The sequence below is a fragment of the Astatotilapia calliptera genome, chromosome 12 (genome assembly GCF_964374335.1).
Source record: "Astatotilapia calliptera chromosome 12, fAstCal68.1, whole genome shotgun sequence".
Classification (NCBI taxonomy): Eukaryota; Metazoa; Chordata; class Actinopteri; order Cichliformes; family Cichlidae; genus Astatotilapia; species Astatotilapia calliptera.
In genome coordinates, this window is record NC_137433.1 from 33,502,547 (window position 1) to 33,530,489 (window position 27,943).

At 40.3% G+C, this 27,943-nt stretch overlaps 2 protein-coding genes across 37 annotated transcripts in view; one reads left to right on the plus strand and one right to left on the minus strand.

Annotated features, from left to right (window-relative positions):
• Positions 1-1,494: 1,494 nt before the first annotated feature.
• LOC145432467 (nuclear factor 7, brain-like) lies at positions 1,495-4,132 on the plus strand. Its single transcript, XM_080309436.1, has one exon. The coding sequence runs from the start codon at positions 1,640-1,642 to the stop codon at positions 3,089-3,091; it is 1,452 nt and encodes a 483-aa protein (XP_080165562.1). The 5' UTR covers positions 1,495-1,639; the 3' UTR covers positions 3,092-4,132.
• Positions 4,133-5,490: 1,358 nt separating this feature from the next.
• camk2b1 (calcium/calmodulin-dependent protein kinase (CaM kinase) II beta 1) overlaps positions 5,491-27,943 on the minus strand; it is a 77,564-nt gene continuing 55,111 nt past the window's right edge. For 8 of the 36 annotated variants that reach the window (XM_026186708.2, XM_026186705.2, XM_026186703.2 and 5 more), the window contains 6 exons: positions 20,689-20,733; positions 18,534-18,582; positions 12,094-12,169; positions 11,910-12,004; positions 11,389-11,622; positions 5,491-10,222 (listed from right to left, as the gene is read on the minus strand). In XM_026186708.2, coding sequence (XP_026042493.1) covers positions 11,390-11,622; positions 11,910-12,004; positions 12,094-12,169; positions 18,534-18,582; positions 20,689-20,733 — 498 coding nt within the window. In that variant the 3' untranslated portion in view covers positions 5,491-10,222; position 11,389. Of the gene's footprint in view, positions 10,223-11,388; positions 11,623-11,909; positions 12,005-12,093; positions 12,170-12,772; positions 12,950-13,713; positions 13,858-14,501; positions 14,592-18,533; positions 18,583-20,688; positions 20,734-25,344; positions 25,414-27,943 lie in introns of all 36 variants that reach the window. The other 28 variants (XM_026186711.2, XM_080309434.1, XM_026186710.2 and 25 more) reach the window with 9 other exon arrangements.

Below are 27,943 nucleotides of genomic sequence, written 5' to 3' on the forward strand. Positions count from 1 at the left end.
CAATAAGAGACAAAGGGAAAGACTATGACAGGGGGGAGGTGTCCTTCTATGACCCTGAAGACATGACTCTGATCTACACTCACAGAGACACTTTCACTGAGAAACTCTTCCCATTTTTTGAGGTTGGAGAAGCAGGAGACACCAAAACCTCTGATATCAAAATGTGTCCGATGAGATTTCTTCAAAAATGAGGTGGAAGTAAACAACCCACGACAGACCCGATGACACACTTATGCTTTTCAGCATCTTTAACCACTTTTATTGCACGGTTGCTGTCACAACAGCTGCAGCTTCCCTGCTGCCAGCCACACATACACAACAACAACATTCACTCTGGACTCAGTTCATTGGTTTATGCCGGAGAGGCGTGATTGTGGATGCCGCTTTGATGTGTCTGCCTCACCTGCAGCGGCACTGCAGATCAGGCCCCGCCACAATGAAAAAAAGAGACATAACAAAAGTAGAAAGAGCCAACTGCAGAGAAATGATGCACTAAGGTTGGAAACAGAGGCAGTGGGGGAAAGAGTGAAAGACACCCTAAGAAGAGAAGCTGACTCCGTGTTGTCACTGGCTGGAGAAAGAAGATGGCAGATGTTTACAGTGTCTCCAGCTCATCTCAGTGATGCCTCATCTGACTTGTTGGTATCTAAATTGGCTACAAGGATTAGACATGTAAAGAGAAACTGCAGTTTCATGGTGGTGTCACAAGTGAAAGGACTGGTTCATCTTCCCAGATATCCAGGTGATGAAGGCAGTTACATCATCACGGGACCTTCTATTCTATATTGTATAGATAAATGTCTTTGACAGAAAATTTAAACATAATATTTTCATGTTACCTGAAGGTTGTACTGGACAGTAAGTCCAGTTTAAAGATATTACTTTGAATTGAATTGAATACTTTGAAGTGATGCATCTTTCCCAAATAATAAATTATTGGTCTTTAAACCTTTATTTGGATAAAATGCTGGTTTGGCAAAAAAAATAAAAAATAATAATAATGTCACAGCACTCTTTAGAGTTTACCTACCACTGCATGTTGTTTAGAACATTTTCAGATTAATCCTAGTGAAGAGTGATGCAGTGGTGAGTCCTGTCACCTCACAACAACATGTTCCTGGGTTTATTCAGGGTGGGGGTTTTCTCTGCAGCTTAGATGTTGTTCCTCTGTCTCCGTGGGTTCAGTCCGAGTAATCTGGCTTCCTCCCACAGTTCAAACACATGCAGGTTAGGTTAACTGATGATCCAAAATTGTCTGTCTGTCTCTACTTTTTTAACCCTGCCACAGATTGTTGACCTGCTCAGTGTCTAACCTGCCTTTAAAACAGCAGCACAACTGAACAGTATTTCTGCACAAGTTCACAGACACAGACAGGTATGAGCATGTCTGATGCAGTATTTCTTTATCACTCTGAAAAACTGCGCCATCTAGTGGTGACAGAGTGAAATGGCGGGGTCATTGATATCAGCTCCACCCATAAGAGAGTAAATGAAACCTAAAGACTCACTTTCACGATCACCCGGGAACGCATTACAGTAAAGGCTGGGATCTGTACTGACGAATACAATTTTGTTCAAAAGTCAGAGTGACTGTATTTCGGTGAGTCTTGTCCTTTAAGTAATCTGTAAATTATCAGGGATGGCTGAGAAATTGCTTTTAGAAGGTTACTTGAGCTGCCATGTGTGTTCAGAGACTTTCAGAGATCCTGTGTCTCTGAGCTGCGGCCACAGCTTCTGTTCAAGCTGCCTGCAGAAATTCTGGGAACAAACTAAAAACAAAAACTGTCCCATTTGTAAAAGAAAATCTTCAAAGGATGAAGCATCTATAAACGTTGCTCTGAAAGAACTTGCTGACTCCTTTGCTAAGGGGCAGAGTGAGAGCTCACCTGAGACAGAAAACGAGAAGGAGGAAGAGAAGGAGGAGGTGGTGTGTGATAAACATCCAGACGTCCCTTACTGGTACTGTGAGGATGAAGACAGAGCTGTGTGTCCTGTGTGTGAGTTTTCTCTCCACCAGAGTCACAAAGTGGTTCCTGTAGAAGAAGCAGTCAGTGACCTGAAGGAGCAGCTGAAATCTGACTTAAAGTCTCTGCAGGACAAGAGGAACAAATACAAACAAGTGGAGGAAACATACAATGAAATGAGGGAACACATGAAGAAGCAGCTGTTGTCCACAGAGAGGCAGATCAGAGCAGAGTTCAACAAGCTCCAGCAGTTCCTGAAAGAGGAAGAGGAGTCCAGACTGGCAGCTCTGAGGGAGGAAGAGGAGCAGAAGGGGAGGACTATCAGCAGAGAGATGAAGATGATTGAGGAGCAGATCTCCTCTCTGTCAGACAGCATCTCTGCTGTTGAAGAAGAGCTGCAGAAACACAGCGTGCCATTCCTCAGCAGTTATAAAGACACTCAGAGCAGAGCCAGAGCCCAGAGCTCAGTGTCAGATCCACAGCTGGTCTCAGGAGCACTGATAGATGTGGCCAAACACCTGGGCAACCTGTCCTTCAGAGTGTGGGAGAAGATGAAGGAGAAGGTCCACTTCAGTCCTGTCATTCTGGACCCAAACACTGCAAGCCCCTATCTCTATCTGTCTGATGATCTGACCAGTGTGAGACAAGGAGACACAAAGCAGCAGCTTCCTGATAATCCAGAGAGAAACATTAAGTATAATGATGTTTTTGGATCTGAGGGCTTCAGCTCAGGGAAACACAGCTGGGAGGTGGAGGTGGGAGACCATCCTGACTGGATTGTGGGTTTAGCTAAAGAGTCAGTTGACAGGAAGGGAGAGTGTTTTGCTTCACCAAAATATGGAAACTGGTGTTTACTGTACTGCAGTGGAAAATACAATAATGGTGATGGTCAGACTGTGACAGTGAAGAAGAGTCTCCAGAGGATCAGAGTCCAGCTGGACTATGACAGGGGGGAGGTGTCCTTCTATGACCCTGAAGACATGACTCACATCTGCACCCACAGAGACACTTTCACTGAGAAACTCTTCCCATATTTTAACATTGGAGAAGCAGGAGACACCAAAACCTCTGATATCAAAATCTGTCAGACTGAGATTTCTCTGAAAACTGCAACGACGTCTCTGTGAACTTTTTTTCTCTTGTCTCATCCTTTTAGTTACAGCTTGTTTTGTGGTTGTTTGTTTTTCAATTTCGGCAACTCCTGTTTTTATTTTTTAGGTAAGAAATTGCAGAAAGAAAGATTTGTATCTGAAGCATTTTATACAATGTGATAAAAATCATTTTCAAAACACAGTAAAATTAAAGGATAAAAGTAATTTTTGCTTTGTTTTCTTGCAAATTCAGTTTGAAGGTCCTTAAAACTTTATATTTATTTGTTCTTTTTTTGGTTGATTTTTTCCTTTTTTGACAAATATATAGCAGTTTCAAGTCATTGGGTGTTCATGAAACAGTTTTTACACATTTAAACAGTGCGAAGTTGAACAAACTTCCATGTGTCAGACATTGATGAACAAGCACTGATAAATGTCACTTTCCTTTCCTTCATCAGTTATTTAGATCCATATCAGCTAATAACAGCATCGTGACAATTTGTGTTTTAATGGTTTCAAAATGATAAATAGACTTGACTTAAATAATCCTAATGTCATCTTTTAAAACTTAACTGTCAGTGATTCATTTAAGTGATTTGCTTCATTTAAATGTGTTTCTTATAGCATGTTCTCCATTATGTTGCAAAATAAACCAAACTGTGTAGGTTGTCATAATAATTCAGCCATGTTTTTCTTTAAAATGTGTCATTGCAGAATAATGTTGACTGTCTGACATTTATTCAGTTGTATTCATACAAACTAAAGTTCATTATTGTTCCTAAGTTCTGTGTAAATTGCTTTGTCAGATACAGACACTGTTTTCTTTGCTACTGACTGACCCAAAGCATTTATTTCATAATTGTTGAACATTTGTACAGTTGGAGCTGCTGTTTGTTCCAGTGTGTTTCTGTGAACTCTCACTTCATATTCCAGATCACATCAGCACATTCAGCATTTGGTCTTGTTAACTGTGGATTTCCTGTTTTACACCTGCAGAGCAGATATGATGAAAATGTCAGAAACACGAGTTCACTGATTTCCTGGATTATTTTCCGTCAATAAAAATATCAAAGTCTGGCTGCGTTTTGATTTGTGTATAAACATAGAAGAAAATTTGATCTCTTAATTTTTATTGTTTAATTCTTACTGTATTCAAACTGTCCTTTTATTGGTAACACATTAACACATCTTGTTGAAGTTAGAGAAACACGTGCATCACCTAAGAGAATAAAGCAATAATCTGAAGAATCAGAGAATTTAAGGATTAATATTATTATACAGAAGAAATCTAAAGTGTCAATAAGAGACAAAGGGGAAAGTAAGAGGAGGAAACTTCATGTAGTTTGTGTGTAGGGCTGCACAAAAAACCTGTGTTTATTATTTAATCGTTGATAATTCAAACAGAATGATGATTTATTAGAGGCATCAGTGCCATTTTAGTCCCCACTGTGCAGCCCTGATGTTGTTGGTCAGACTGTGACAGTGAAGAAGAGTCTCCAGAGGATCAGAGTCCAGCTGGACTATGACAGGGGGGAGGTGTCCTTCTATCACCCTGAAGACATGACTCACATCTGCACTCACAGAGACACTTTCACTGAGATTCGTGTAATATTGGAAAAGCAGGAGATGCCAAAACAACTGATAATAACCTGTTTTAGACTTTTAGAACTTTTCATTGTAGTTCAGTGAGATCTCAGTGAATTTCTTTCCTTTGGTTTATTTTACATTTTTGTGTAAATTATTGTGAATGTATTTGTTTCATCTTTCAATCTTTAATCAATCCCATCAATTTCTTTCTATGTGAGAAAACACTAAAATATCTCTTGGAGTAACTGAAATGTACAACATGAACTGCTGATGACTGAAACACAGAACAGTCATGTGTTCATTTCTTGTCATTTAAGGTCAAGAGCCGTCACTACAGGCCTGCAGGCAGAAATCTGAGAAGCCTGATCTGAAACTTTTCTGTTAGTCACTGTGATTTGGAGCGACTAAAAGTGATCAAAAACCATTTAAATAACAATTTGACTAGTTCATCTTTTGGTTGTTTCAGTGGCTGAAACACTAAAAATAACGTTTTTTTTCTCCTTTTTTGGACACCTGCTGTATTTGAAAGCAATTTGAGTCTTTTTAATTATTATTGTTGCATGGAGGATTTACAAAACTCACTGAAGATGTTATAATGAAAACACTGAACATTTGAAAACCTCATCAGGCAAGTCTTGATACAAATACTGAAGCTGAGAACATTTCCTCTGTATTTGTATTTGATACTAATTAGTCTTATTAACTGTGGAGTTCAAGTTTTTCTCCTGATGAACAAATATTGTGAAAATATCAGAAAAACAAGTTCATTAATCTCCTGCTTTTTTTTCTGTCAGTAAAATACATCAAAGCCTGTCTGATGTGTCTGTAAACACAGAAGGACGCTGAACTTTCTATTTAAACTGTCATTTTATTGATAACACCTTAACACATTTTATTGAAGTTAGAGAAACACGTGAAGCACGTAAGAGAACAGAGCAATAATCAGAAGAATCCGAGAACTAGAGGATTAATATTATTATACAGAAGAAACCCAAAGTGACAGAAAGAGACAAAGGGAAAGTAGAAAGAGCCAACTGCAGAGAAATGATGGAACAAGGTTGGAAACCGAGAGAGTGGGGAAAGAATGAAAGACACCCTATGAAGAGAAGCCGGCTCAGTGTTGTCAGTGCAGCTCAGTCAGCGACTGTAAAAAGAAGATGGCAGAAGTTCAGAGTGGCTCCAGCTCATCTCAGTGATGCTTCATCTGACTAAATAACAGGAAGGCAGCAGAGCTCACAGTGGCCTCAAGAGGAGGACACTTCATGTAGTTTATATGCAGGGCTGCACAATGAATCACTGTTCCTTATTTCACCTTTGATAATTCATACAGATGATGATTTATTAGAGGCATCAGTTTCATTTCAGTCCTAACTGTGCAGCTCTGATCAATAATCTGAATGGAAGCTGGTTCTTCTTCTACACTGATGAACTGCTGATGTCTCTGACTGGATTGTCTGTTTGATCTAAAGTTATTCTGCAGCTACATTAGAAGCATCAAGCTGCCTCAGTGTGTGTTTGTGCTTTATTTTGTGTGACAGCGCCCCCTGCTGGAGCATCTTTACTCTTTGAAGCAGCAGTGACTCTTGGTGCTGACGGTCACTCAGCTATGTACAAAAGGCAGCCAGTCTGCACTGGCAACACAGAGCCCCATAGAGAAGCATGCCAAATAATCATCATCACATCATCATCATAACTGTCAACTTCCTCATAGTCATCCTCAGTTCTATAATCTATATATAATATTCCTTATCATTACAATCATCTTCATTATATCATCTGGAGACAAAAATAGTTATATGCACTTAAAAAGCTGAGAAAATAGAGAGAGAAAGGTCGAGTATACCAGCATTCAGTAGAAAATGAACCCAAATAAAAAGAAAAACACCAAAAAACAAGTAAAAACAAGTGTCCTATTGACTGTCATGCAAAGAAAAAAAGGCCAGCTACTCTGCTTGTTAGTTGCAGTTGTGTAATACTGTGAACTCATTTTAAATATGTGAATCTCATCATGATTTTAAAGTTTAGAAACACACAAAGAAGAACAGAAGAACGACACCTTTGTACTGTACATGCTGCTTTTTCTTCTTTTTCTGGAGGGAGGGGGTCATGTTAGCACGGTCACGCACATATGTGTGGTCAAAGGTAACCTTTGACCTTTGAGTATTTTGAGAACAGGCTGAACTAGACATGAACATCATTACTAGATGAGACACAAGTATGATACAACATCTCTGTTGTTTACTGCAAGAAAAAAAACAAAACGTTAATCTGACAAAATCTTCACCATCTTATCAAAAAGGCGAAGTGTTGGGTGGGACAGTTCACACAAAATACAGTCCTGTATCATATGAATTTCAAAGCAAACATGTATCCCACTCTGTAAAAGTGGTAATGACATTAAGTAGAAGGAAAAAATGGACAACGTAAAACAGCAAAAAATGTAAATCTGCAGAAGAAAAACAGCAGAAAAAGCAAAAGTCATTTCCACCATGTTGGTCGTTACACAAAAACACATGCAGAATGCAGATTGGGTGTACTATCCATTTAAAAGCAGTCATGTTTATACATGAAGCATCGTCTCTTTAAACAACTGCAGACAGCACTTGCACAAGTGCATGATTTGTACAATAGGAAAAGAAAAAAAAAAAAGCACAGTAAAAATGTCGACTACAATAAATAAATAAATATTCAAAATAAATTAAAACCTGAGGACTGTTCACCAAGACGACTGAGCGGTCTTTTTCTATCTTGGTCTGACCAATAGGGGCGAGACAAATGTGAAGGCAGCCAATGGTGGATGAGCAAAGTAAAGTGGAGCTGATGAAAAGTCAAACCTCCACAAAATCAGTTTTCAGTGCTGCAAAGTCCATCCGTTCAGTCCTGCCACCTCTGGCACAAGCACTTTATATCATAAAAAGCTGATAACACTTTACTGTAACACAAACAAACCAAAATAACAGAGTAAAAGCATGAAAAAAAGAAGAAAAAAAAAAACACATGAAAGAAAGCAGATGAAAACAGTCCTGGGCTGAAGGCAGGGGACTGATGTGCCCTCCGAAAAAAAAAAAGCCTTCTCATTTCATCATCCACACGGCACACACTTCCAAAATATCCTCCCAGGCTTGTAAAGAATACACACTGAAAGCAACCAATGTACATGCGTGCAGACACACTCACATAAATATTGCACCTGTGGCAAAAGACTAGCAAAATGCACACGCCCAGCCAAACGCAGCCTTCATTCTTCATCGCTGATATGGGCGTTACGCTGATCTGCGTGTGCTTCGTTTAGACCAAGCTGCAGCACCAGCGTGCTGTGCTGTGGCTCTGGAAGTGAGAAAGCTCAAACATCTACCGGGATCCTTTCTTCAATGTGCTGACTGCTTTTGTCATTTTGAGTGGGGAAAAAAGGACCTGCTGTTTTTCACCGAGATTTTTGGAACTTAAAAATACCTCACACGTTCAGAAAAGACCACAGAGCTCTGATATTCAGCTGTTGCCTAGCAAACAGCAGGACTCGCCCAACATCCCATCTCTCCGCCAAACACCTTTTCTGCACCACTGACCAGAAAATAAAACCATCTCCAGGTGGGGTGAAGGCTGAACCAGCATTCACAGAGATTCGTGAGAGAAGCAAGGTTTAGGAAACAGCACGTCAAAGCAACCCTGACCAGACTATTTCAGAAGAAATTATCTGTACGCTATAATAACATTCAGCATATCTGATTCATTATTGGTTATAACAAAACACATTCACCTTCACAAGATGGTCACTATAAGATGAAATACATATATCTGATATCGTTTAATAAATTGTGGTCCTTTCTAACCTGTTTGAAAGTCTTGAAATCCATAAATAATTTAAGTTAGTACAGCACTTTGTTCCAATTCACATTGAGTTTCTTGCCGTGAGTTATTCTCCTGAAACTCTACAAGCGTTTCTTCAACACTGTAAAGTTTCAGTCGCAGGAACATTATTATTATTTGTTGTGCAGCAAATTAATTTTTTTTTTGATTTTTGAGCTTTTGGGAAATATTCTAAATTATAATGCAAACTTTAATTCATTTTAACTGGGTTTTGCTGTTAATCGAGCCCAGTACAATACAGCCTCTATAAAAGTACTCCTCCCTGCTTCACCAAGCTAGCCGCCTGCTGACCTCGATCTAGTGTAAGTAATATACTGAATGTGAACAAATGCCTCACATAATTCACCTGAAAGAAGCCAAATTATCCCATCAAAAGAAATTATTTATAACAACCTAAGAGGCAACAGGCACTATGATGTACTCAGCTTCAGTTACTTTATAACCATTCCTAATCATCTGTGTTTTTTCAAATACCAGCAATGAATAGCCTTCATTGGAGCAGAGGTTTCACCGTGACACATTTTTCTTACAACAGCTTGATACATCACTCTAGAATCAAGCATCCTGGTCACAGAGACAAACCTCTTCATGTCCATGTTCTTGTTACTGCTTCGTTTTACACCCATCAGCTCAGACATTTAGAGATCAGGGCGTCACCGGTGTTGGAAAGTAGCACTCCTGCTGCATGCTGTTTGCTTTGATTTGAAGCCCAGTTAAGCAAACCTGTTCTCCTGTCTTTTACTTTGCAGCAAGGGAGAAACAACAAGTTCCTCCAACTGTACCGACTTATCGTGACTGGACTAACATGCACTTACTCAGCACACCCATACACACACTTCAGGGCTCGATCTCTACATGGACGCCCATCAGACGCACCCCTTCCCAAGAAAAAAAAAAAAAAGAAAAGAAAAAAGAAAAAAAGAACAAAAAAGAAAATACAATTAAAATAACATTAAAAAATAAAACTGCAAACGCACAATCAAAAACATGTTAACCATGAGTTTGGGCACACTGTTATAGCTAACATACAAGAAGCAAATTACAAAAACTGCCAATATCATTTTCCACTTAATAGCCACAATAAAAAACAGCCACTGTAAATATGGGGCAGGGGGACATGCTTCCTTAAAAAGATAGAGAAAAAACGATTTTCTTTAACTCTAAAAACCACTGGCATCAAGAATTCTGAATTATACAAATTACATATACAATTGCAAATGTGTAATAATAATTATAATAATAATCATAATAATAGAGTAATGATAATAGATTTTACTTAAAACTTTACATACTGTATTTCCAGTGCAGTGTTTATGTCACACAAGTGTGGATTCACAGGAGGACAAGAGGGTTGGTGTCACAAAAGACCACAGGAAGGAATCACACCCAGTGCTGAAAAACACCCCCACCCCCATCAAACACCCAGCGTGCCGGAGGGAAGAAGAGGAAGTCGTGAGGGATGAAGGACGCTGCTGCTGTTCGACGGTTGTCAGAAGGTGCGGTAGGACAGGTGACAAACAGGGGGCAGTAGTAGTAAAAGAAGAGATGCATGCTGGGAGGGGGTTGAGGCCGGGCGTCCAGTTTGTTGTTGGAGGACAAAGAGCTCCCAGACCACTACTGGACGTGTTCTTTCACCCCTTCCTCATCCTCCTCCTCTGCCTCCTCCTCTCTCCAGCAGAGCACTCCTGACAGATGAAACTACAGCACTTAACCCTGAGAAGGAAAAACAACAACAAAAACACCCTGAACATTAAATAATTACACAAATCAAAGTGTCACACACATACATAATTTAAAAAATGGCTTTAAAACACTGGTAAATGGATTTAGTGGATTCATAACAACTGTTAGTCGAATCGAGCTGGAATATTTTCCTCAGCTGTTTCTCACATGTAGCACACAACAGGAAATAGCCACTTCTGATGCATCTGCCCTGAATAATATATGGATATAGCACACAGGAGGCAGCACACACGATGCCCACGTGTTATTAGTGAATGCACCAGCCTGTTACTACTATTGCCACATTGATCCAATCGAACATCACATCACACTTTGTTCCAGGAAGCTGTGCAATTGAAAGGCGACTAACAAGCATGCACATCTTGCAGTTTCGACACAAGAATGTTTATAAATTTTAGGAGAATCAGGTTGGAATATTTTGTCCTTTCTCACATAATGTGTAGCCCACAGCAGGAATTAGCCTGCTTTGGATGTGTTCACACTAATGAAAATACTCCAGAGACAGAGCTGCCTGGACAGAGCGTGCAGAGCGTGCAGAAAGCAGCACACATCACATAGTTTGCACATCGGTAAATCTGATATGATGTGGATTCTCACATGCTTACCCTTTCTACTATTAAACAGTATAAACAATCAAAGAGAACAAACCAAAATGCACCCAAGGATTAAAAAAAATCAGTCTGGTTATATAAAGAGCTGTTCATAGCAAACTGATTAAGGGTCTTTTTCTTTATTTCCAGTTGAAAATATACAGAGGTGGGTGCTGATATCAATTCACTTTGGCATAACAGGTTCAGCGTATAACAGGTGAGCAAAAAGCTCAGGAATACTTTGAGTACTCAATACTTTTCTTCTGCTCTTGGCTCTGCATTATTTCAAAGAGAGTGTCAATGAGAGCTGTGAGCATCTACTGTTTAAACTTTACGTTTATGAGGGGCAGCCAATCACAAGGAATTTGGCTTAGAGTAAGAGAAACAGCTTGATTCAGAGCCCAGGAGGTGCACCAAGATGCAGTTTTTAAAAAAATCCTTTTTTAACTTAAACTATCAATCATGTAAAGGTACACTGGTAAGGTCCAAGAAAATACACATGGAACTGGAACAAATCCTTCTGCTTTCAGTTTACTCAGTCCATACCTTACTGGAGTGGCGCAGCTGGTGCGCCTGAGCAGTGGAAGTGGATGTTCTGCCACTTGCTGTCTCTGCGATGCCAGACACGAGTCTCCTCTGACTGGCTGGACCGCGGCCGACCCTGGCCGTCAACAAACTGAGTCAGGCGGATGTAGGCGATGCAGGCTGCATCCTCGCCGATCAGGTGCACATGGGGGTTCAGGATGGTGGTGTGGATCGGCTTGCTGTTCTTAGCCAAAACTGAAAGGATGATGAGGACAACGTCATCAAATACGATGGCACAACTACAATAATGACAGGACCAGTGTTACTACTGATGATTCAATTTAGTTATATCAATGGAAATTAATTCACAATACCAGGAAGCAGGAAAAAAGTAGGTAAACATACAAAAGCATATATTGTGTTACCAGTACACACTCATCCAAGTGTAAATGTAAGCGCTGCCGTGGAGCATTCGTCTGTATTAATCTCGGTTTGTGGTTTAGGCAAATATGCTTTTCATCAAATGTATCTATTAATCTTACGGTTCTCAAAGTAGAATCTGTGGAAATCCATTCCCTCTACCAGGTTGCCCAGGGCCTCCGGCTCAAATGAAGTCAGTCCAGGGTCGCAGATCTTACTGAAGAGCACACATGAGCGCATTTTAAAGATGCCAAACACTAACTTTAAACCACAGAAACTACCTAGTACATACAAAAAGAGACTCACGCGTATGCCTCAAAGTCTCCGTTGTTGATGGCCTCTATCAGCTGTTCGGTTATCTTGATAATTTCTTGCTTGCGTGCTGCAGTGAACATGTACGAGCAAAGGTTATTCAGAGGCAAACACAAGAGCCATCAATGTTAGCTCATTTAACTTCAGGTCATTTAAACACAGTTTTAACTCATTTACACCAAACAGATGCTCAGGCAAAGGCAGTTAGCGCACCAGCTACGCTAGAAAAACTGAGAAAATAAATCAATGAGCAAAATGTAGCAGCAGCAGGTTAATTCATACACGCCACAGAGACACATACAAGAGGCCGGGTGATCATGTGATCCTGGACACTGTCAAACACACCTTAACATGAGCACACACCAGGCTTCTCTTTACATCACCACAAACCGTGTCACCTATATATTTAAGGGCATAACAGTGAGTCAACACACACAGATCCTCTGTGCTGTTAGCGGTGCTCTCTGTGGAGCAGCACACAGGAGGTTAATAAGGCTCAGAAGTAAAGTGCATCACATTAAACACAAAGTACTTCACTCCATATACACCTGTTCGCACAATCAGAACACAAACTACCAAACAGGCGCCCTGTGAAATCCTAACACGTCATTTGATAAGGGCTCCTGACTGGATACCATGCGCAGGGTTGGGGTTTGGCTCACTAAGTACTCACTCTGGGAGGAAGACAGGGGAGGGCTGGAGGGGGTGTGAGGGGGAGGTGGGGAAGTGGTGTGTGCATGTGGAGGGGTAGGCCTGGCACTAGGTACCGGCGCCGGCACAGCATCGACTTCGGGCGCAGGGGCCGCCGGCGCCCTGCGAACGCTGCTTACCAGGTCTGTGAGCCGAGACACTGAGTGCAGTCCAGGCAAGATGGATGGATGGATGGATGGGTGAAGGAGGAACGCATAGAAACAGATTAAAAACATTGTCAGAAGGTGGTAGAGACAAGGAGAAGAGAGGAATGAATAAACAAGGAAATCCCTTCAGGAACTATAGTTCACTATAACAGTACAGTGAACTTAAATTATGCAGAGTAATTTTACAGGTAATCATAGATAGACCATCATAGATCTGCAAGGTTTAGCTGCCTTTGTACGGCAAGATTACATATAGTCTTAAGAATCATTTATCATCAGTCTGACATGTTATTTAAATAATTAATTAAATGTGTGAAATGTAAGAAAGCTCAAATTTAAAACAATGTAACACTGAACTAAAAACATGTCAGGATACAAAAGTAATACTATGTGATGATTATGCAATAAATATTGACATTTTTAAATTAAAAAACCCTATTTGCACTACATATATTTTGAGACTGCATTTTGAGGTCGCTTTAGACGGATAAGCTTTATTTATATCTCTCCTGCAACTATAAAGGTTATTTTTAAAACTGTTAAAGGGACTACAGAAATATCCAGAAAACAGCTGTGAAAAAACAGCAGTTTTAATTCCTCCTCATCTTTCCCAAAATAGCACATGAAAATCAGATCAGTATCAGTGCATCTTTTCATGCATCATCTTGGCAATAAATGAGAGCAAGAGGAAGATGCTAACTTATACATATATTTCTCATTTAGTTTTCTCTGTCTGTTGTCGCTCTTTTCTACTTACTCTGCATGGGGACTACCGGGGTGTGTGGAGGGGAGGGGGCAGAGAGGGCAGAGGGAGGTGGAGTGTTGGCTCTCCCTTCTCCGTCAGCTACGGGCCCTGATCCCCTACGCACTGAGCCCAGCAGGTCAGCGAACTTTGCGGCAGCTGAATTTAGGAACGGAGGAACATGAGGAATGACACTTAAATGTAACCGCACGAATGAAAGTTTGTCTAGGAGAGCACTAAGACAAGCAGTCCTCTCAGACTAATGTGAAAAAAAAAAGATCTATATTTATTTACATGAATATATCAAATGACACATCATTTGATGTAGCGCTACGGTGCTGACTACATTATCAGAGCTCTTCAAGACAAAGTTAAACTCAAACAAAGACAGTGAAAGAAACATAAGACAGGGTTCATGCCAAGAACTGGAAAGCAGTCGCACTGTGTTGTTATTCCATGAACATCCAATTGAGGGAGACAAAGAGTTGTCCTAATCCTATGTGGTGTAGGTGGCACAAGGTGGGAGGAAGGGACGGTAGAGGAGCGATATGCTACAGAGCACTCTGGTGGTTTATAGAACTTTTCCCTTTTCTGTATTTAAGTTGTTAATTTCAGACTGATGCAGAAATAGAGACAAGGCTTTCTAAGTCAAGGCGTTGCAGGGATTTAGTGGCTCTACACAGCAGCAGATGCATGCTTTTAATATAAGCGAGGACTGTTTTTAATACAAGCAAAACACGCAGAAAGTGATTTAGTCAACTTTTTGAATGCGTTATAGGCATTTGGCGGCCATGCTGACTTACAGTGCACAGCAGCTGAGGAGCTGTGAGAGCTATCGGGTTGGGAGCTTGTGCTGGACTGCGCCTTAAGCGAGCTGTTGTCTAAGCTCTTCCCTAACACACACACACACATATATATATACATACATATATATATATATATATATATACATACATATATATATATATATATATATATATATATATATATATATATATATATATATATATATATATATATATATATATATACATACATACATACATACATACATATATATATATATATATATATATATATATATATATATATATATATATATATATATATATATATATATATATATATATATATATATATATATATATATATATATATATATATATATATATATATATATATATATATATATATATATATATAGTGACACCAATCACAAGAGAGATGAGAGCCATATTCATACTTTGCACACAAAAACAGAAATGTCCCAGTGAGGAACGGTTGGAACTACATATGAGATGGCATGAAGGGGGCAGATGAATGTGATGAGCGCAGTCTGTCTTTACTTTTTCAGAAAAATTACTGCTACTATTTGGCACAGCAGTCTGTCAATAGATTGAGCAAGAGGGAAAAAAAAAAAAAAAGAGGGAAAAAAAGCTTTTTTCTCGTTATCTCAGTTAATGACTCCATTTTGGCAGGATTTACAACTGCGGCTGCCGCTGCATGAGAGGTTTTACTGAGACTTCAATGGGAGTCTTGCCAGTAAGCAGAGGACGAATGATGACAACAGTGATGGCCATGATGATAATGAGAGAGAGTTGGATGTTACTCATTATCGCTTGTCTGTTTAATCAGCTGGCACGCGAACAACTCATTGACAAATAGAGGGAAAGAAAAGGCCCCTGCAGGGAAACAAGGAATTTGCTGCCACTGGAAGTACACCCACTCAAACACAATTACATGAAATTCACAGACCAACTATTAAACAATCCACACCTTCTGCAACAGTAATTTTGACATTTTTCTGTTATCACTAAAATTAGTTGTGCTAAGTACAGAAACCAAGTATAATGAGGGGAAACCAAGAAAAATCTGTCAGTGTGCAACCAACAGTAGGTGACTGACAAGCGATATCTCGGAAGTGCAGAGCATAAATATTCCAGCGATGGACAGTTAATTCAACAGATGTCAAATAAGAAGAATACTGGGATTATTAAATTAACACCCAATAACCCTTCAAATTCTAACACAAAAACATGTAAATTAATGACTGAAAACAGCAATCAGCCCTCAGAAAGCTGCATGCAACATATTCGCTTCTACAGACTTATTGAGGCTAACAAAACAGATATGTACTCAGATGCTCTGAAGGCCAGTGCAGGTGTTGGGTTACAAGCCAGCTGTCGAGCACTGACCTCACAAGAAGATCCTATAAAGCCAAGCGAGAGACAAACTACTCCAACCAAACACGCCACACTCACCTGGTTCTTGTAGTTTTCTCTGAGCAATCTGAGTGTTAGCTCCCTAAGAGCCCTCAAACTATTGCTATCCAAGGGTGGCGCTAGCCGAGCGGTTTGTCTTTAACACCTCTCCGGGAGCTCCGTCTCGGTTTCCTGCCACTGGTGCTAAGTTTAGACACCTCTCCCTTTAGCCCAGACTTCCATCCAAAGGTGTCCTAGCCCCCTCCACTTCTGCCAGAGGGGTGGGGTGGTGGCGCTCCAATTTAGAGTAGGGGGATGATGCAGGAAAAGTACAGTAGTATACAGTACTTCCTTTGTGCATAAAGTTTTTCCAGGCGATACAATGTTCTGTCAAGATGCCCTACCTTCATAACGTTTGTTTTAATGCTAACGTTTAGGCACATCATTTGACATTGGATGACAATTTGACTAAGGTGCAGTACAGAAACACTTCCAATCAGTTCACTGAAAGATTTCAGACAAATTAATCAAAGCGCCAAAAGACCAAATTGACTGGAACTGCATCAATTTTTTTTTAAAAAACCGATAGATTAAAAAGACTAAACCTGCACCCTTCTTGACAGCCAGCAGGGTGCTACACCTCTGTTTATAAAAAGAGTGACTGGAGAAATGTACGATAAAATTACTTCTCGCTTGATTTATGACTTCAATAAACACATTTCTACTGATTTTATGGTCTCAATAATAAATTAGTTTCATGTATCATTTAGTACAACACATTAATTGACTTCAGAGCCATCAAAGTAACATGAATCCTAAACTGCACACCTCTGTATGAACCGATCTCCTGACTCCAGGAGGATATCTGGATCAGGATCAATTTTTGATATTTCCTCTAGAACATCGAGATAATGTCTCCCAACTTTTCTTATTTCAACTTAATAGGTCTTTTTGAATATATGAAGAAAAGGTTAAATCTTCTTTTGAAAAACTTTTAGGATGCATTAACTCGAAACACTAATCACTCCCAACTTGGTGCTAAAATTTTAATTCAAATCCAGCAAGTTGGAGCAAGTTTTGTGCTGGCAAACGCCCTGATCACATCGCTTCCTTGGCAGAGGTAATAAGCAACTATAATAAAAGCATTTGGAGTACTGTTTCCAACATTTTTTTTCTACGAGACCTACATGATGGCTCTTCTGCGGTTGCTAGGGAATTTGTGACATAGCAGCAAAACCTCTGTAGGGAGGAGGAGGAGGACGATGAGGAGGAGGAGATGGAAGCGCACATCCTGTTCTGTATGCTTGGCACCAAAATGAGACATTCATGACCCGATTTAGATGCATTGTACTCAGCTGAGATGTGGAGAACAGGGGTGTTTGAGTGTGTTGGTATAGATAAGCTGAAATTATGCTTTCACAGTAACACAAGAGAAAAACACACACCGAGTGGACACAAAAGGCTAGACACAAAAACACTTTGTGGAGTTATTTGCTGATATGTGTGATACGCCTTTGAAAGAGTGTTTTTTTCCTCTCTCGCAACACTAGCCAAGTGACACACGCACACACAGCCACAACTACACAGCTCCAAAAGCTGACACCCCACACAGGCATGTTGGTATTTAAGGGGTGTGTGCTCCTCAGTATTAAGATTTCAGCCAAACACTTTTGAGCCAAACCACAACAGCATTACAAGGCCTCTTACATTTCACAGCCCTCGTCTCACATCTCAAACACACAAAATCATAACCATACATGTCTTCGTTATAGAGCTCCGTGAGGAATCAGTAAGAGGTTAGACGTGAGCCAGATGACTAAATTAGAGCTCATCTACTGCATGTGCACCACACATGATGTGCATCTAGGACTCTTTTTAAACAATAACCCTTTTAGTACATATAGCATGTGCTGCTCAGCCTTCTGCAAAGCAACAGAATTTTAAATAAATCCAGTCATTACGCTCTTCATTCCACTCGAAGCCACTATGAAGACAAAGCCGGTCGCATGAGAGTTTGTCAGCAGTTGGCATCAAAAAAAAAAAATTTCTGCCCCAAGGCTCGTGATAACACAGTCTAATAAACAAGAGAAGCTCATGCAAAGCAGAGCATGTAAGTATTAAGAGCCTCCCTAGACCCTCAGTACATTTGACTGTAATTTTTAAGCTTTTAAAAATTGTAGCAATTTCATAAAGAGGCATTCATTCAGGTACAATTATGTCAGTAACAAAGAGCAGCTTTCACCGCAAGGAGAATCCATTTTCCCAGCAACTAAAGAGCAATAACAGAGCCTGTCAAAATCCACCATTATAAAGCTGAGAACTTAACAACTGAAAGGCAATCAGCCAAATCTCCAACATATTCCATTAAAGTGCGCTGTCACACGGTTGTCATCGACTTGTAATGAACAGTTTTAGTGTTTCTGTTGTTTAAAAACTTACTTTTCTGGCTCCTGAAATTTTTGATTACTAGATGCACATTAAGTTCAGCTGTCACACAAGTTGTTCACTGACTGACTGCAGTGACAAACAAAAGCCTGGAAATGTCAAGTGATGATCCAAAACTGGTCAAGACCCCTGGAGTGTTGTGACTTTTCATTCGGAGCAAACAGCTTCTCCTTTTATTTGCAGTCTTACCTTTCACATCTTCGTCCTCCACAGTGGTGTTGCTGCTGTCCGACGATTCCTGGAGATCAGAGATAAACAGTTAGCTAAGGTTCGGCCATGACAGGGCACACATTCGCGCTGAATGCACATGAAGAGGGACGTCACAAGAAGGGCAATGAGACTTGATGTACACAGACACAAGACTGGCCAGCAGGGGGCACCCTATGTTGCCATGTCATGTCTTTACAAACCCAAAACAGCGTAAAATACACCAAGACCAGTTACTTACTGTGGATTTAGTTCATAAGCAAAACACAAAATCGAACTGCAAATACGTTAGTTACTATCATCCAGCCTTTGTAACTATTATTTGTTTACTTATTTTTGCATTAACAATTCAAAAACTTAAAAGTGTCAGTCTATATTTAACCTTTTTACACTCAAACCTCTTTTCTTCTACTCATGCAGCTTCGTCCTATCTGTGTACTGCACCAAGTGGACAAATGATGCCTTTGCTTCAGTGGGAGCACTTATATCATGCTAAAACTGACAGAAACTGCTTTCCATTTCAATAACGCTAGTAGACAGAACAGATTCTCACAGGGCGATATGTTGTCATCTTAATCAGGGGCTGCATCCCTCAAATCTAATCATCTACCCGTCTGCCTGCTTGCCTGCCTGGCTGGCTGTCTCCCTCTTCTTAGGCTTTTGCCAGAGGAGGAGTTTCTCATTTCCAATTAGAAGATTAAATGGGCCTAAATTCCCCTGCATGAAGAGTTGAGAGACTCTGTGACCTCATTAGAAGCATGCACGTGTGCTAACAGCCTCACGAGCACAAAGCACCAAAGTGGTTTCATACATAGCCTTTTAAAGAGCAGCTGGTGGCCTGACCGGAGAGGAAGAGCGAAAAGAAAAACTGTTTTCATGTGAATGCGAAGGAAAGAAGTGTGGAAAGGATTGTCAACTATTTGAAATATAATTAAAAGTGTGATTACGCCTACAGTTTGTTTTCTTTGGTTTGAATCATTGAGATGTTTCCTGTAACATTCTGCATCTTATTCATTTTGTTTGACCCTCCTTTGAAAACTATTCATTGTGTAAATATGGTGAATTTATTTTCTTTGTTCTTTTATGCGACATTCATTTCTCGGGTCACATATTGAAGCCTCGCATTTACTTGATCTCGACTCCTCTTTATTGTTGCCTCACAAAGTCCAGAATCTATCAAACTTAACTTACCAGATGGACAGAGCTGAGTGAGTAAGTGCTAAAGAGGTCAAGTGTGCTTCTTTAAACCAGGCGGGTGTGAAAACATAAACTGCACTGAAGACTAATCTTCCACATACTTTCATCGCCTTCCTGCATAGCCTCTGTTTGAGCTTGGAGAGTGAGAATTCAAAGTCATGTACTGTATTTCACACATATAACTGACCCACAATCAAAAGATCACTGCGCTTTATTAAAAAACATGAATATCTCTTTCAAACAAAGTTCTGCTACTTCTCACTTTGGGTATAACAACTCGGGAAAAACACCTCAGTCATGCCTATGAGGAAGTGATCTTACTGCAAAGGCATGCATGTTCATGCACAAGCTATAAACACATACACATTCACACTGGTTACACCAGCAACTTTTAAGAGATTATATGACAGTAAGAGAGGGTACAACGAGACACCATCAGTCAGTATAATGCAAATAAAAAGTTTTACCTATATCATATATATAAATAAATTACAATGCTGAATGCTGAATATAACAGTCTTAAAGATCCAGAGACACCAGTCTCAGGTTCCATTCATTGGCTAAAATATAACATCTGAGCTCAAACATGACATCTAAGCTTATAAGGACTGCCACTATTCTCACTTGAATAGACATTAAGTATAGTTAGAATTCCCTTAATCCTAATACATGCGTGTGTTGAGGTCCCCCTTGGTGGCAGACTAACACAAGTTTGGTTGTTGGGGTAAACAACATTCGCTACCTAGCACCTGTTCCCTTCAGACAGACTTTTATCTGAGATTAATATTTAGTTACACACATAGACAAGTGCACAAAGCCATGTTGCACTCGCACAGATGCAGCATGAAAAAAAATATCAAAGGAGAGGAGAAGGTAAGGAAGAGGAGGAGAATGACAGAGCAGGAGAAAGAAGAGGTCTGGACTGGGGAATGACGTATACCTTTGTCCTGTCCACCGGATTATGGATGACAGTTGTCTGAGGTTCCTGGAGGAAGAGGAAAATGAGGAGGGGAGATGAAGGAAGATGAAATAAAAGAGAGCAAGTAAAGAAAAAGTGGAAGAGAAAGAGAGGGAGGGAAAGGAAGAGAGCAGAATTTGACATAAACGTAAATATAAATGAACCAAGTGTACCAGAAAGAGTGACATGAATGTTGTATGAAGAGAAAGTGCTTGTTAAGGATGGCAGAAAAGAGGGGGAGAATCCTCCAAAGTCATAGAGTGGGTGGATGAACTGAAGACTGTAATTTGGAGTCAGTTCTGTTGCCTGTACACACACACACACACACACACACACACACACACACACACTAATCTGCAATGGGCACATCAGTGCTCACGCAATTTCACACACACACAGTGTTTTTTTGCATCACTTCAGAGGACATTACACTGACTGTTCTTCTTTTCCTGAAGACTTGACCCACACTGCGCCCCAACTACTGCGACCATCATTTTATCCTACATCCTTACACTAAAATCTGATGACCTGTTTTTTAAAATCTCAAAACGGAGGCGAGTCCCCGTAATATAAACAGCTCTACATATGTCCCCACAACATAAGTAATACAAGTGCAAATACACACATACACGGAGTAAGTACACAGCCTAAGGGAAGAGATGGCATGAAGTTGCACTCAAAGCTGTGACATCTTTTTGAACTTTAACTTATCTAGGCTTTTGTTTACATGGGTACTCCTTATTTCTGCACCACCTTGCTGTGCATGCATAATTTCAAACTGCTTTCTATGCCTGAAAAGATGGAAATGCATGCCAAAACACAGAAATAGCAAATCGAAAGGGACAAAGGCATAATGACAAAAAAATCAGCCAGCTCATACAATATGCATAAAATATAATGTGACAGATTAAAAGAAAATGGCCTCAACATCTTGCAAAACATTGGCATACCCAGCAGAAAGACTCAGATGCCCCACAAGATGAAAAACGGGTCATTCTGTTCTTTCACACTCGTCTCAACAGAAACGGCGATCACTGCCGGGCAGACGCTGGCATCATTTCAGGGTCCTTTTTGAAATGGAATTTAATCAGAAACAGCTATTGTTGTTCAGGACTATGTGCAAAGAAATGGCTCAATCACTCAACAGGATTAGCCATATAACAATTTGTCATGCTAATTTTGCTGCTACCAACACTAAACTTCATGCTGAAACTAAGCTGTCTCTTAAAGTACAGCAAGGTAGTGGTTCCCAAGTTTTATCTTTTATCTGACATACCCCCAAACCCTGTCAGGCAGACCCAAACCACTCTCACCTCACCAGTTACTCTAAGCATTTAGCTTACCATTTCTGAATGATGACCATTTAGGTATAGGCATAGTCTCCATTTAAACACTACTCATTATGTGCAGGGACCACTTCCAATCGCTTATTTTAGCTAACAATTTCAATGTATACTTTTAATCTAGCAATTTTACTTATTAATTTATACTTTTGGCTATTTTAACCATTTTGCTTGTAGTTACGTCTAGCTAATGAATTGCAACTTTTTATCAATCATTTCAGCAAACTAGTTCAGTATATTTCTACATACTCTATATAGAATTAAGTTTAACTGCTTGCCATACAGTTTCCTTATAAACAATCATTCATTACTATATATTTTCCAATTTTCTAATTTGCAATTTCAGTAATTTATCTGGACTATTTTCTATTATTTCATCTGGTAATTAATAAAATTCGCAATTACTTTATTTGAATCCATGAAAGTGCTTTTATCTAGAGTCTCACTTTCTGCTGTTTATCAATGCTATCTTCTGATAAAAGCTGTTCAAATCCACCAAAAAACAAAAAACCCTAAATTACACTGCAATTTTGTTTTGTTTTTCATATTCACTGTGCAATTCTGTCCACGTACCACCTCGATACTGCAGAAGTATCTCCTTTAGCACTTGTACTGCAGCTTGCAAATCACCACATGAGGTACAAAGCTGTACTCTTTCTTTGCCACTTTTTGCTATAACAGTTATAGTTTTACCACATTTACACCAGTACTTGACCTTTGTCTTGAAACCCTCAAAGGCTTGCCTCCTCTCAAGTTCACACAGTAGCCACTGATTGCTGATGACTCAGACTGGAGACAGAGATATTTTCTCCCTCTACTAGGAGCTGTCACTCGATGTAGAATATCCTGTGTAGCCCCCCCGCCAGGAAGTGACACCTCTGTGATGACCAATCATCAGCTGTCTCCCTGGTGATGATAGTGGTGTTGTCAAGGCAACCATCTCCTAGGGCAACAGACACCGGTGGCAACGTGGGACAAGACGATGAGTGAGAACAAAGTACCTGGGGTTTGCAGATTAGGGGGGGGGACACGTGCTGATGGCATCATCAGATGGGGGAAGGGTTCGATGGTGACACGTCCCTGTTGACCCCACATTAACACTGATGCTTTACTAGGGATGCTTTTGCTGTGCAGCTAATTAAATGATTTCCCCTTTTTCACTCTAGAAGGAATTCATTTAAACGAAGCACTAATGTATTCATATATATAAACATATATTCATGTGGATTTACTACCACCTGCCTACTGCTTCCAGGTGGGAAGAATGTCAGTCCCCTGCTGTAATTAAGGAGATAATGCACCAAATGGCTGAACACAAACTAGATGAAGTCCCTGGTAACAGTGCGATTATTGCAGCCGCCCTCCTACTTTCTATTCCCTTCAAGGATCAGCAATAAACACCTGTCCTCCATGCTTGAACCCACACTACCACAAAGACTTTGAAACACGTAAATGTGAACTTCCATTCAAACCCTGAATGTGAGTCATTGTACATGTGCCAAGCAGAGTGCTAAAGTTAGCATCACATGTAGTCAAACAGAAACACACACATTGGCAAAAAGAAAAACGTTCTGTTGTGGAAAAAAAAAAAAAAAAAAAAAAGCTCATATAGCTACACATGATGCTAAATGGAACTGGCTCACTTACTGCTGTGTTATATACAGTGGGATGCAAAAGTTTGGGCAACCTTGTTAATAGACATTATTTTCCTGTATAAATCGTTGGTTGTTACAATAAAAAATGTCAGTTAAATATATCGTATAGGAGAAACACACAGTGACATTTGAGAAGTGAAGCTCCATCATGCTGTGGGGCTGTGTGGCCAGTGCAGGGACTGGGAATCTTGTCAAAGTTGAGGGACACATGGATTCCACTCAGTATCAGCAGATTCTGGAGACCAATGTCCAGGAATCGGTGACAAAGCTGAAGCTGCGCCGGGGCTGGATCTTTCAACAAGACAACGACCCGAAAAACAGCTCAAAATCCACCAAGGCATTCATGCAGAGGAACAAGTACAACGTTCTGGAATGGCCATCTTAGTCCACAGACCTGAATATTATTGAAAATCTGTGGTGTGAGTTAAAGAGAGCTGTCCATGCTCGGAAGCCATCAAACCTGAATGAACTAGAGATGTTTTGTAAAGAGGAATGGTCCAAAATACCTTCAACCACAATTCAGACTCTCATTGGAAGCTACAGGAAGCGTTTAGAGGCTGTAATTTCTGCCAATGGCGGATCTACTAAATATCGATTTCATTTCTTTTTTTGTGGTGCCCAAATTTATGCACCTGCCTGATTTTGTTTAAACAATTATTGCACACTTTCTATAAATCCGATAAACTTCATTTCACTTCTCAAATGTCACTGTGTGTGTCTCCTATATGATATATTTAACTGACATTTTTTATTGTAACAACCAACAATTTATACAGGAAAATAATGTCTATTAACAAGGTTGCCCAAACCTTTGCATCCTACTGTATCTACTTTGGTGAGATTACTAGAGTGCCCTCTAGAACATAAAGCCAAACTGCTGCCCTGTGTATATATAGTAATCAGAACAATAAAGATTCCCAAAGGGAAACTAGAACTCCCCATTTCTGTTCCATAAGAAAACCTCACTCGCAATATCGCTGAATTTTCCCAACTATTTGACAATGGACTTAACATCATTTTTTGACATAAAAGACAAATCCATAGGCAAGAGAGTAGCTGGATTTAGTTCAAACATGTTTTTTCTAACAAGATGACAAACAAGACTGAATACTGTGGGCCTTTTTAGCTTACAGGTTTTTATTCCAAAACATCAGCCAATTTTACAGAGGAATTCTCTAAAATCCACGGGTGGAATTTTTTTCGCTGGAAGGACAATCTGCAGACCTTTGGACTGACACGGTGGGGGACAGCTTCAATACAGGAGGAAGGGGGTAAATCGCAGTGACAGTCCCTGCAGGCACTGGTTGTCTATTTGTCTTTGGCAAACTTACACTGACAGAGAAAACAACATGGCGGTAGACTATCAACCCGAGTCCAAGTCACAAAGCATTCCCAACTGCCGTGGGAAAATGCTTCCTGACACGACTGCTGGTTTACGACCTACCCGACTGCTTTGGCCATCTCAGTGGCTCGATAAAGACCAAACAAAACCAACAAGAATGGACAGAAAAGAAAAACACACAAAGGTGAAGGAAAAGGTGTGGGATAGGGTGAAGGTAAGGGTCTTAAAGGACATAAGGGCGGCGGGAAGTCGGGCACACACAAACACACAGGTGAAGGGCGGGTTAGGAGATAAATACCAGAGCGGGTGAAGGGATGTTTCCTTTGGGGCTGGTGACTATGCTGTTTTTGGTGCTGTTTGTCTGGGGCTGTGCAGGAAAGGAAAGGAAAGGTAAGGAAAAGGAGGAGACACAACAAGAGTGTTAACAACAGCAAGAGGTGGGCTTGTGAGTGTGTGTCCATGCTTGTGCTCGTGTGTTTTTGGAATTAGCACATATATGTCTCTTTGACAGAATCAACTTTGAGGGTCTCACCTTAGTGGCTCTCATGTAAGGTAAAGAGTTAGGATTTGTCTTTTCATTCAGTAAAAACTCAATGCAACATTTTGATATTCATCGTTCAGAATTTATCTGCTGTTCTGTGTTACATTTATTTAATTTGTACCGTGCGGATCAGAGCAAAGTAGTAGGATACATGTAGGTGTGCATCCCAGTGAGGCCTGAAGGTGGCAGGCAGACGCAGCAACTGTGAAGGGATTATCCTAAAACGTTCACTCTCAAGACTGATCTGTAATTCTCAGGTGACACCACGGGCTGAGGGGTACTCTGACATCATCGTGATGTCACAAGTGACTTCCCCTGCTTGGGATTCCACATCAAGACGTGCCGTTTGGCCGTAGTGAATCACCTTTAGAAGCCTGGATGAAATGCTCTTTTGAAGATCAAACATCAAAGAGCGGCCGGCTCTTTGGAGCGTAGATTGATCTAAATTATTTTTGCATTGAATCTACATTACATTTGTAATCCTGCTGGGGGGGAAATATCCAGTTTAAACCCTACAAAGGATCAAGCCCTGGGTGTGACAGTGAATAAGCTACAATTACGTCAATGGTAATTATGTGAGTTGATACAGTAAAATGCAAGCAATCTTGCTTGTAAGTGAAATTTCAAGAGGTCTTAAGTAATCAGGAGGATTACCTAATCCCCTATTAAGACTTGGCTAAGATATGGCATGATGTTGGTGTGCTGCCAAGCTAGTGAATGATTCCACCGATAAGCACAATATATGAGAATTTAAAAGTGCACATTTTAAACAAGCCCAGAAGATTCAATAAAACAAAATGTTTGGTAATCTTGGTGCTGCAGCAGTGCTGAATCAGAGTGACTGTAATGGTGACTCTTTAACACTGGTTTTCAAGATGGAAAGATGAAGACTGATGTGTGTGTGGTTGTGGGTGTGTATGTTTACCATAATATGAATTTTTTAAGCCACTGGGCTTACTCAGAGGAGACGAGAGGAGAGGAGAGGAGAGGAGAGAGAAGAGGAGAGGATGCCAGCACACATATGGTGCGAAAACACCACATAATGCAAGCACGCACTAAACAGCAAGCAAAAGCTGGTGTTAGCTGACAATAAGCTGACATATAGAAATTTTAAGCACCCATACAGTAACCCACACACAGCCACTCCCAAACAAATCTCCACACTCACACACAAATTACACCAAACAAAGTGGCTGTCACTCCGCTGCCTTTGTGACGATGAAATGCATTCCTCAAAGCAACGATACCATCGTGAGCCGTCTTAGTCAGAGCGTGTTTGCAGTATCAACTCGGGGCCTTAGCATTTACGTCATGTGTGTTTGTGGAGAGAAAACTGCTAACACTTCAGGGAGGCATTGAAAGAAAAAAAAGAAAAAAAAAGAAGGAATGATGACAGCAGTGCTACGGCTCGCCAGTTGTGGAGACGACTGCCAATCATTGTCATCTTGAAAGCAAAATGTCCATTAGATCATTTCTAAATTATGAAACAGAACACCGGACATCAGGAGTGATCACAGACAATTATAACCATAGATGAGGGTTAAAAGGGGGTTAAAGTATCCACACGAGGTTTCCAGGATGGGTACAGGAGTGTGGTAAAGGATGAGCCAGATCAGAAGATCAGAGAGGAAAAAAAGGTTCCTTCTGCGTAACGGCAGGGCAAGAAGTTAGGGGTCAGAAATAAGTGAACTGAAACTAGTAATTCTGTGTGGTTTAATATTCTTATGCAAATTCCTGTTTCATTTTAAATCCTCCAAGTATGACACTGAACATGTAGGGTACATGGACCATTCACAGAGTGTATGTGCCCTAGATCAGACTTTTGTACTGCATGTACTGCATGTTGTGTTTAGTCAGGCAAAGCCAGGCTGTTGTTTTGTGATCGTGTCTTCAGCGTTTGGATGCAGTACTGTGCTATAAACCTGCTTTTTTCTCCCAAGTTTGTTTAAAACAAATAAGTAAACATCTAAACGCTACCTGAGACTGTCTAAAGTCAAGCTGGTACTGACAAAATAAGTGCACACGCTGGAGTCATTTCCAGTATACCAGAAGCTTAATTTAAAAACTGGAACACTTTTTGACCCATTTCTGTGTAAAAGGAACATGCGCGCCTTGCTTAAAAGTAAAAGACTGGTCTATTTTTACATTTGCAGAGGAGAACTCAGTGGCATATGTGAACCACATACTGTATATTCTGCTCAAGCCTCATATAGCAATGTTCACAGGTTAATGTGGCAGTAAATACATTGATACACTGTGAGTAGTACACTGGAAAAATAGCACACTAATGTTTATCTACAGTAAAGTATGCTGAGCCGCTGCAATGGCCAATTCTGATGCACATGCATGTTGGCCT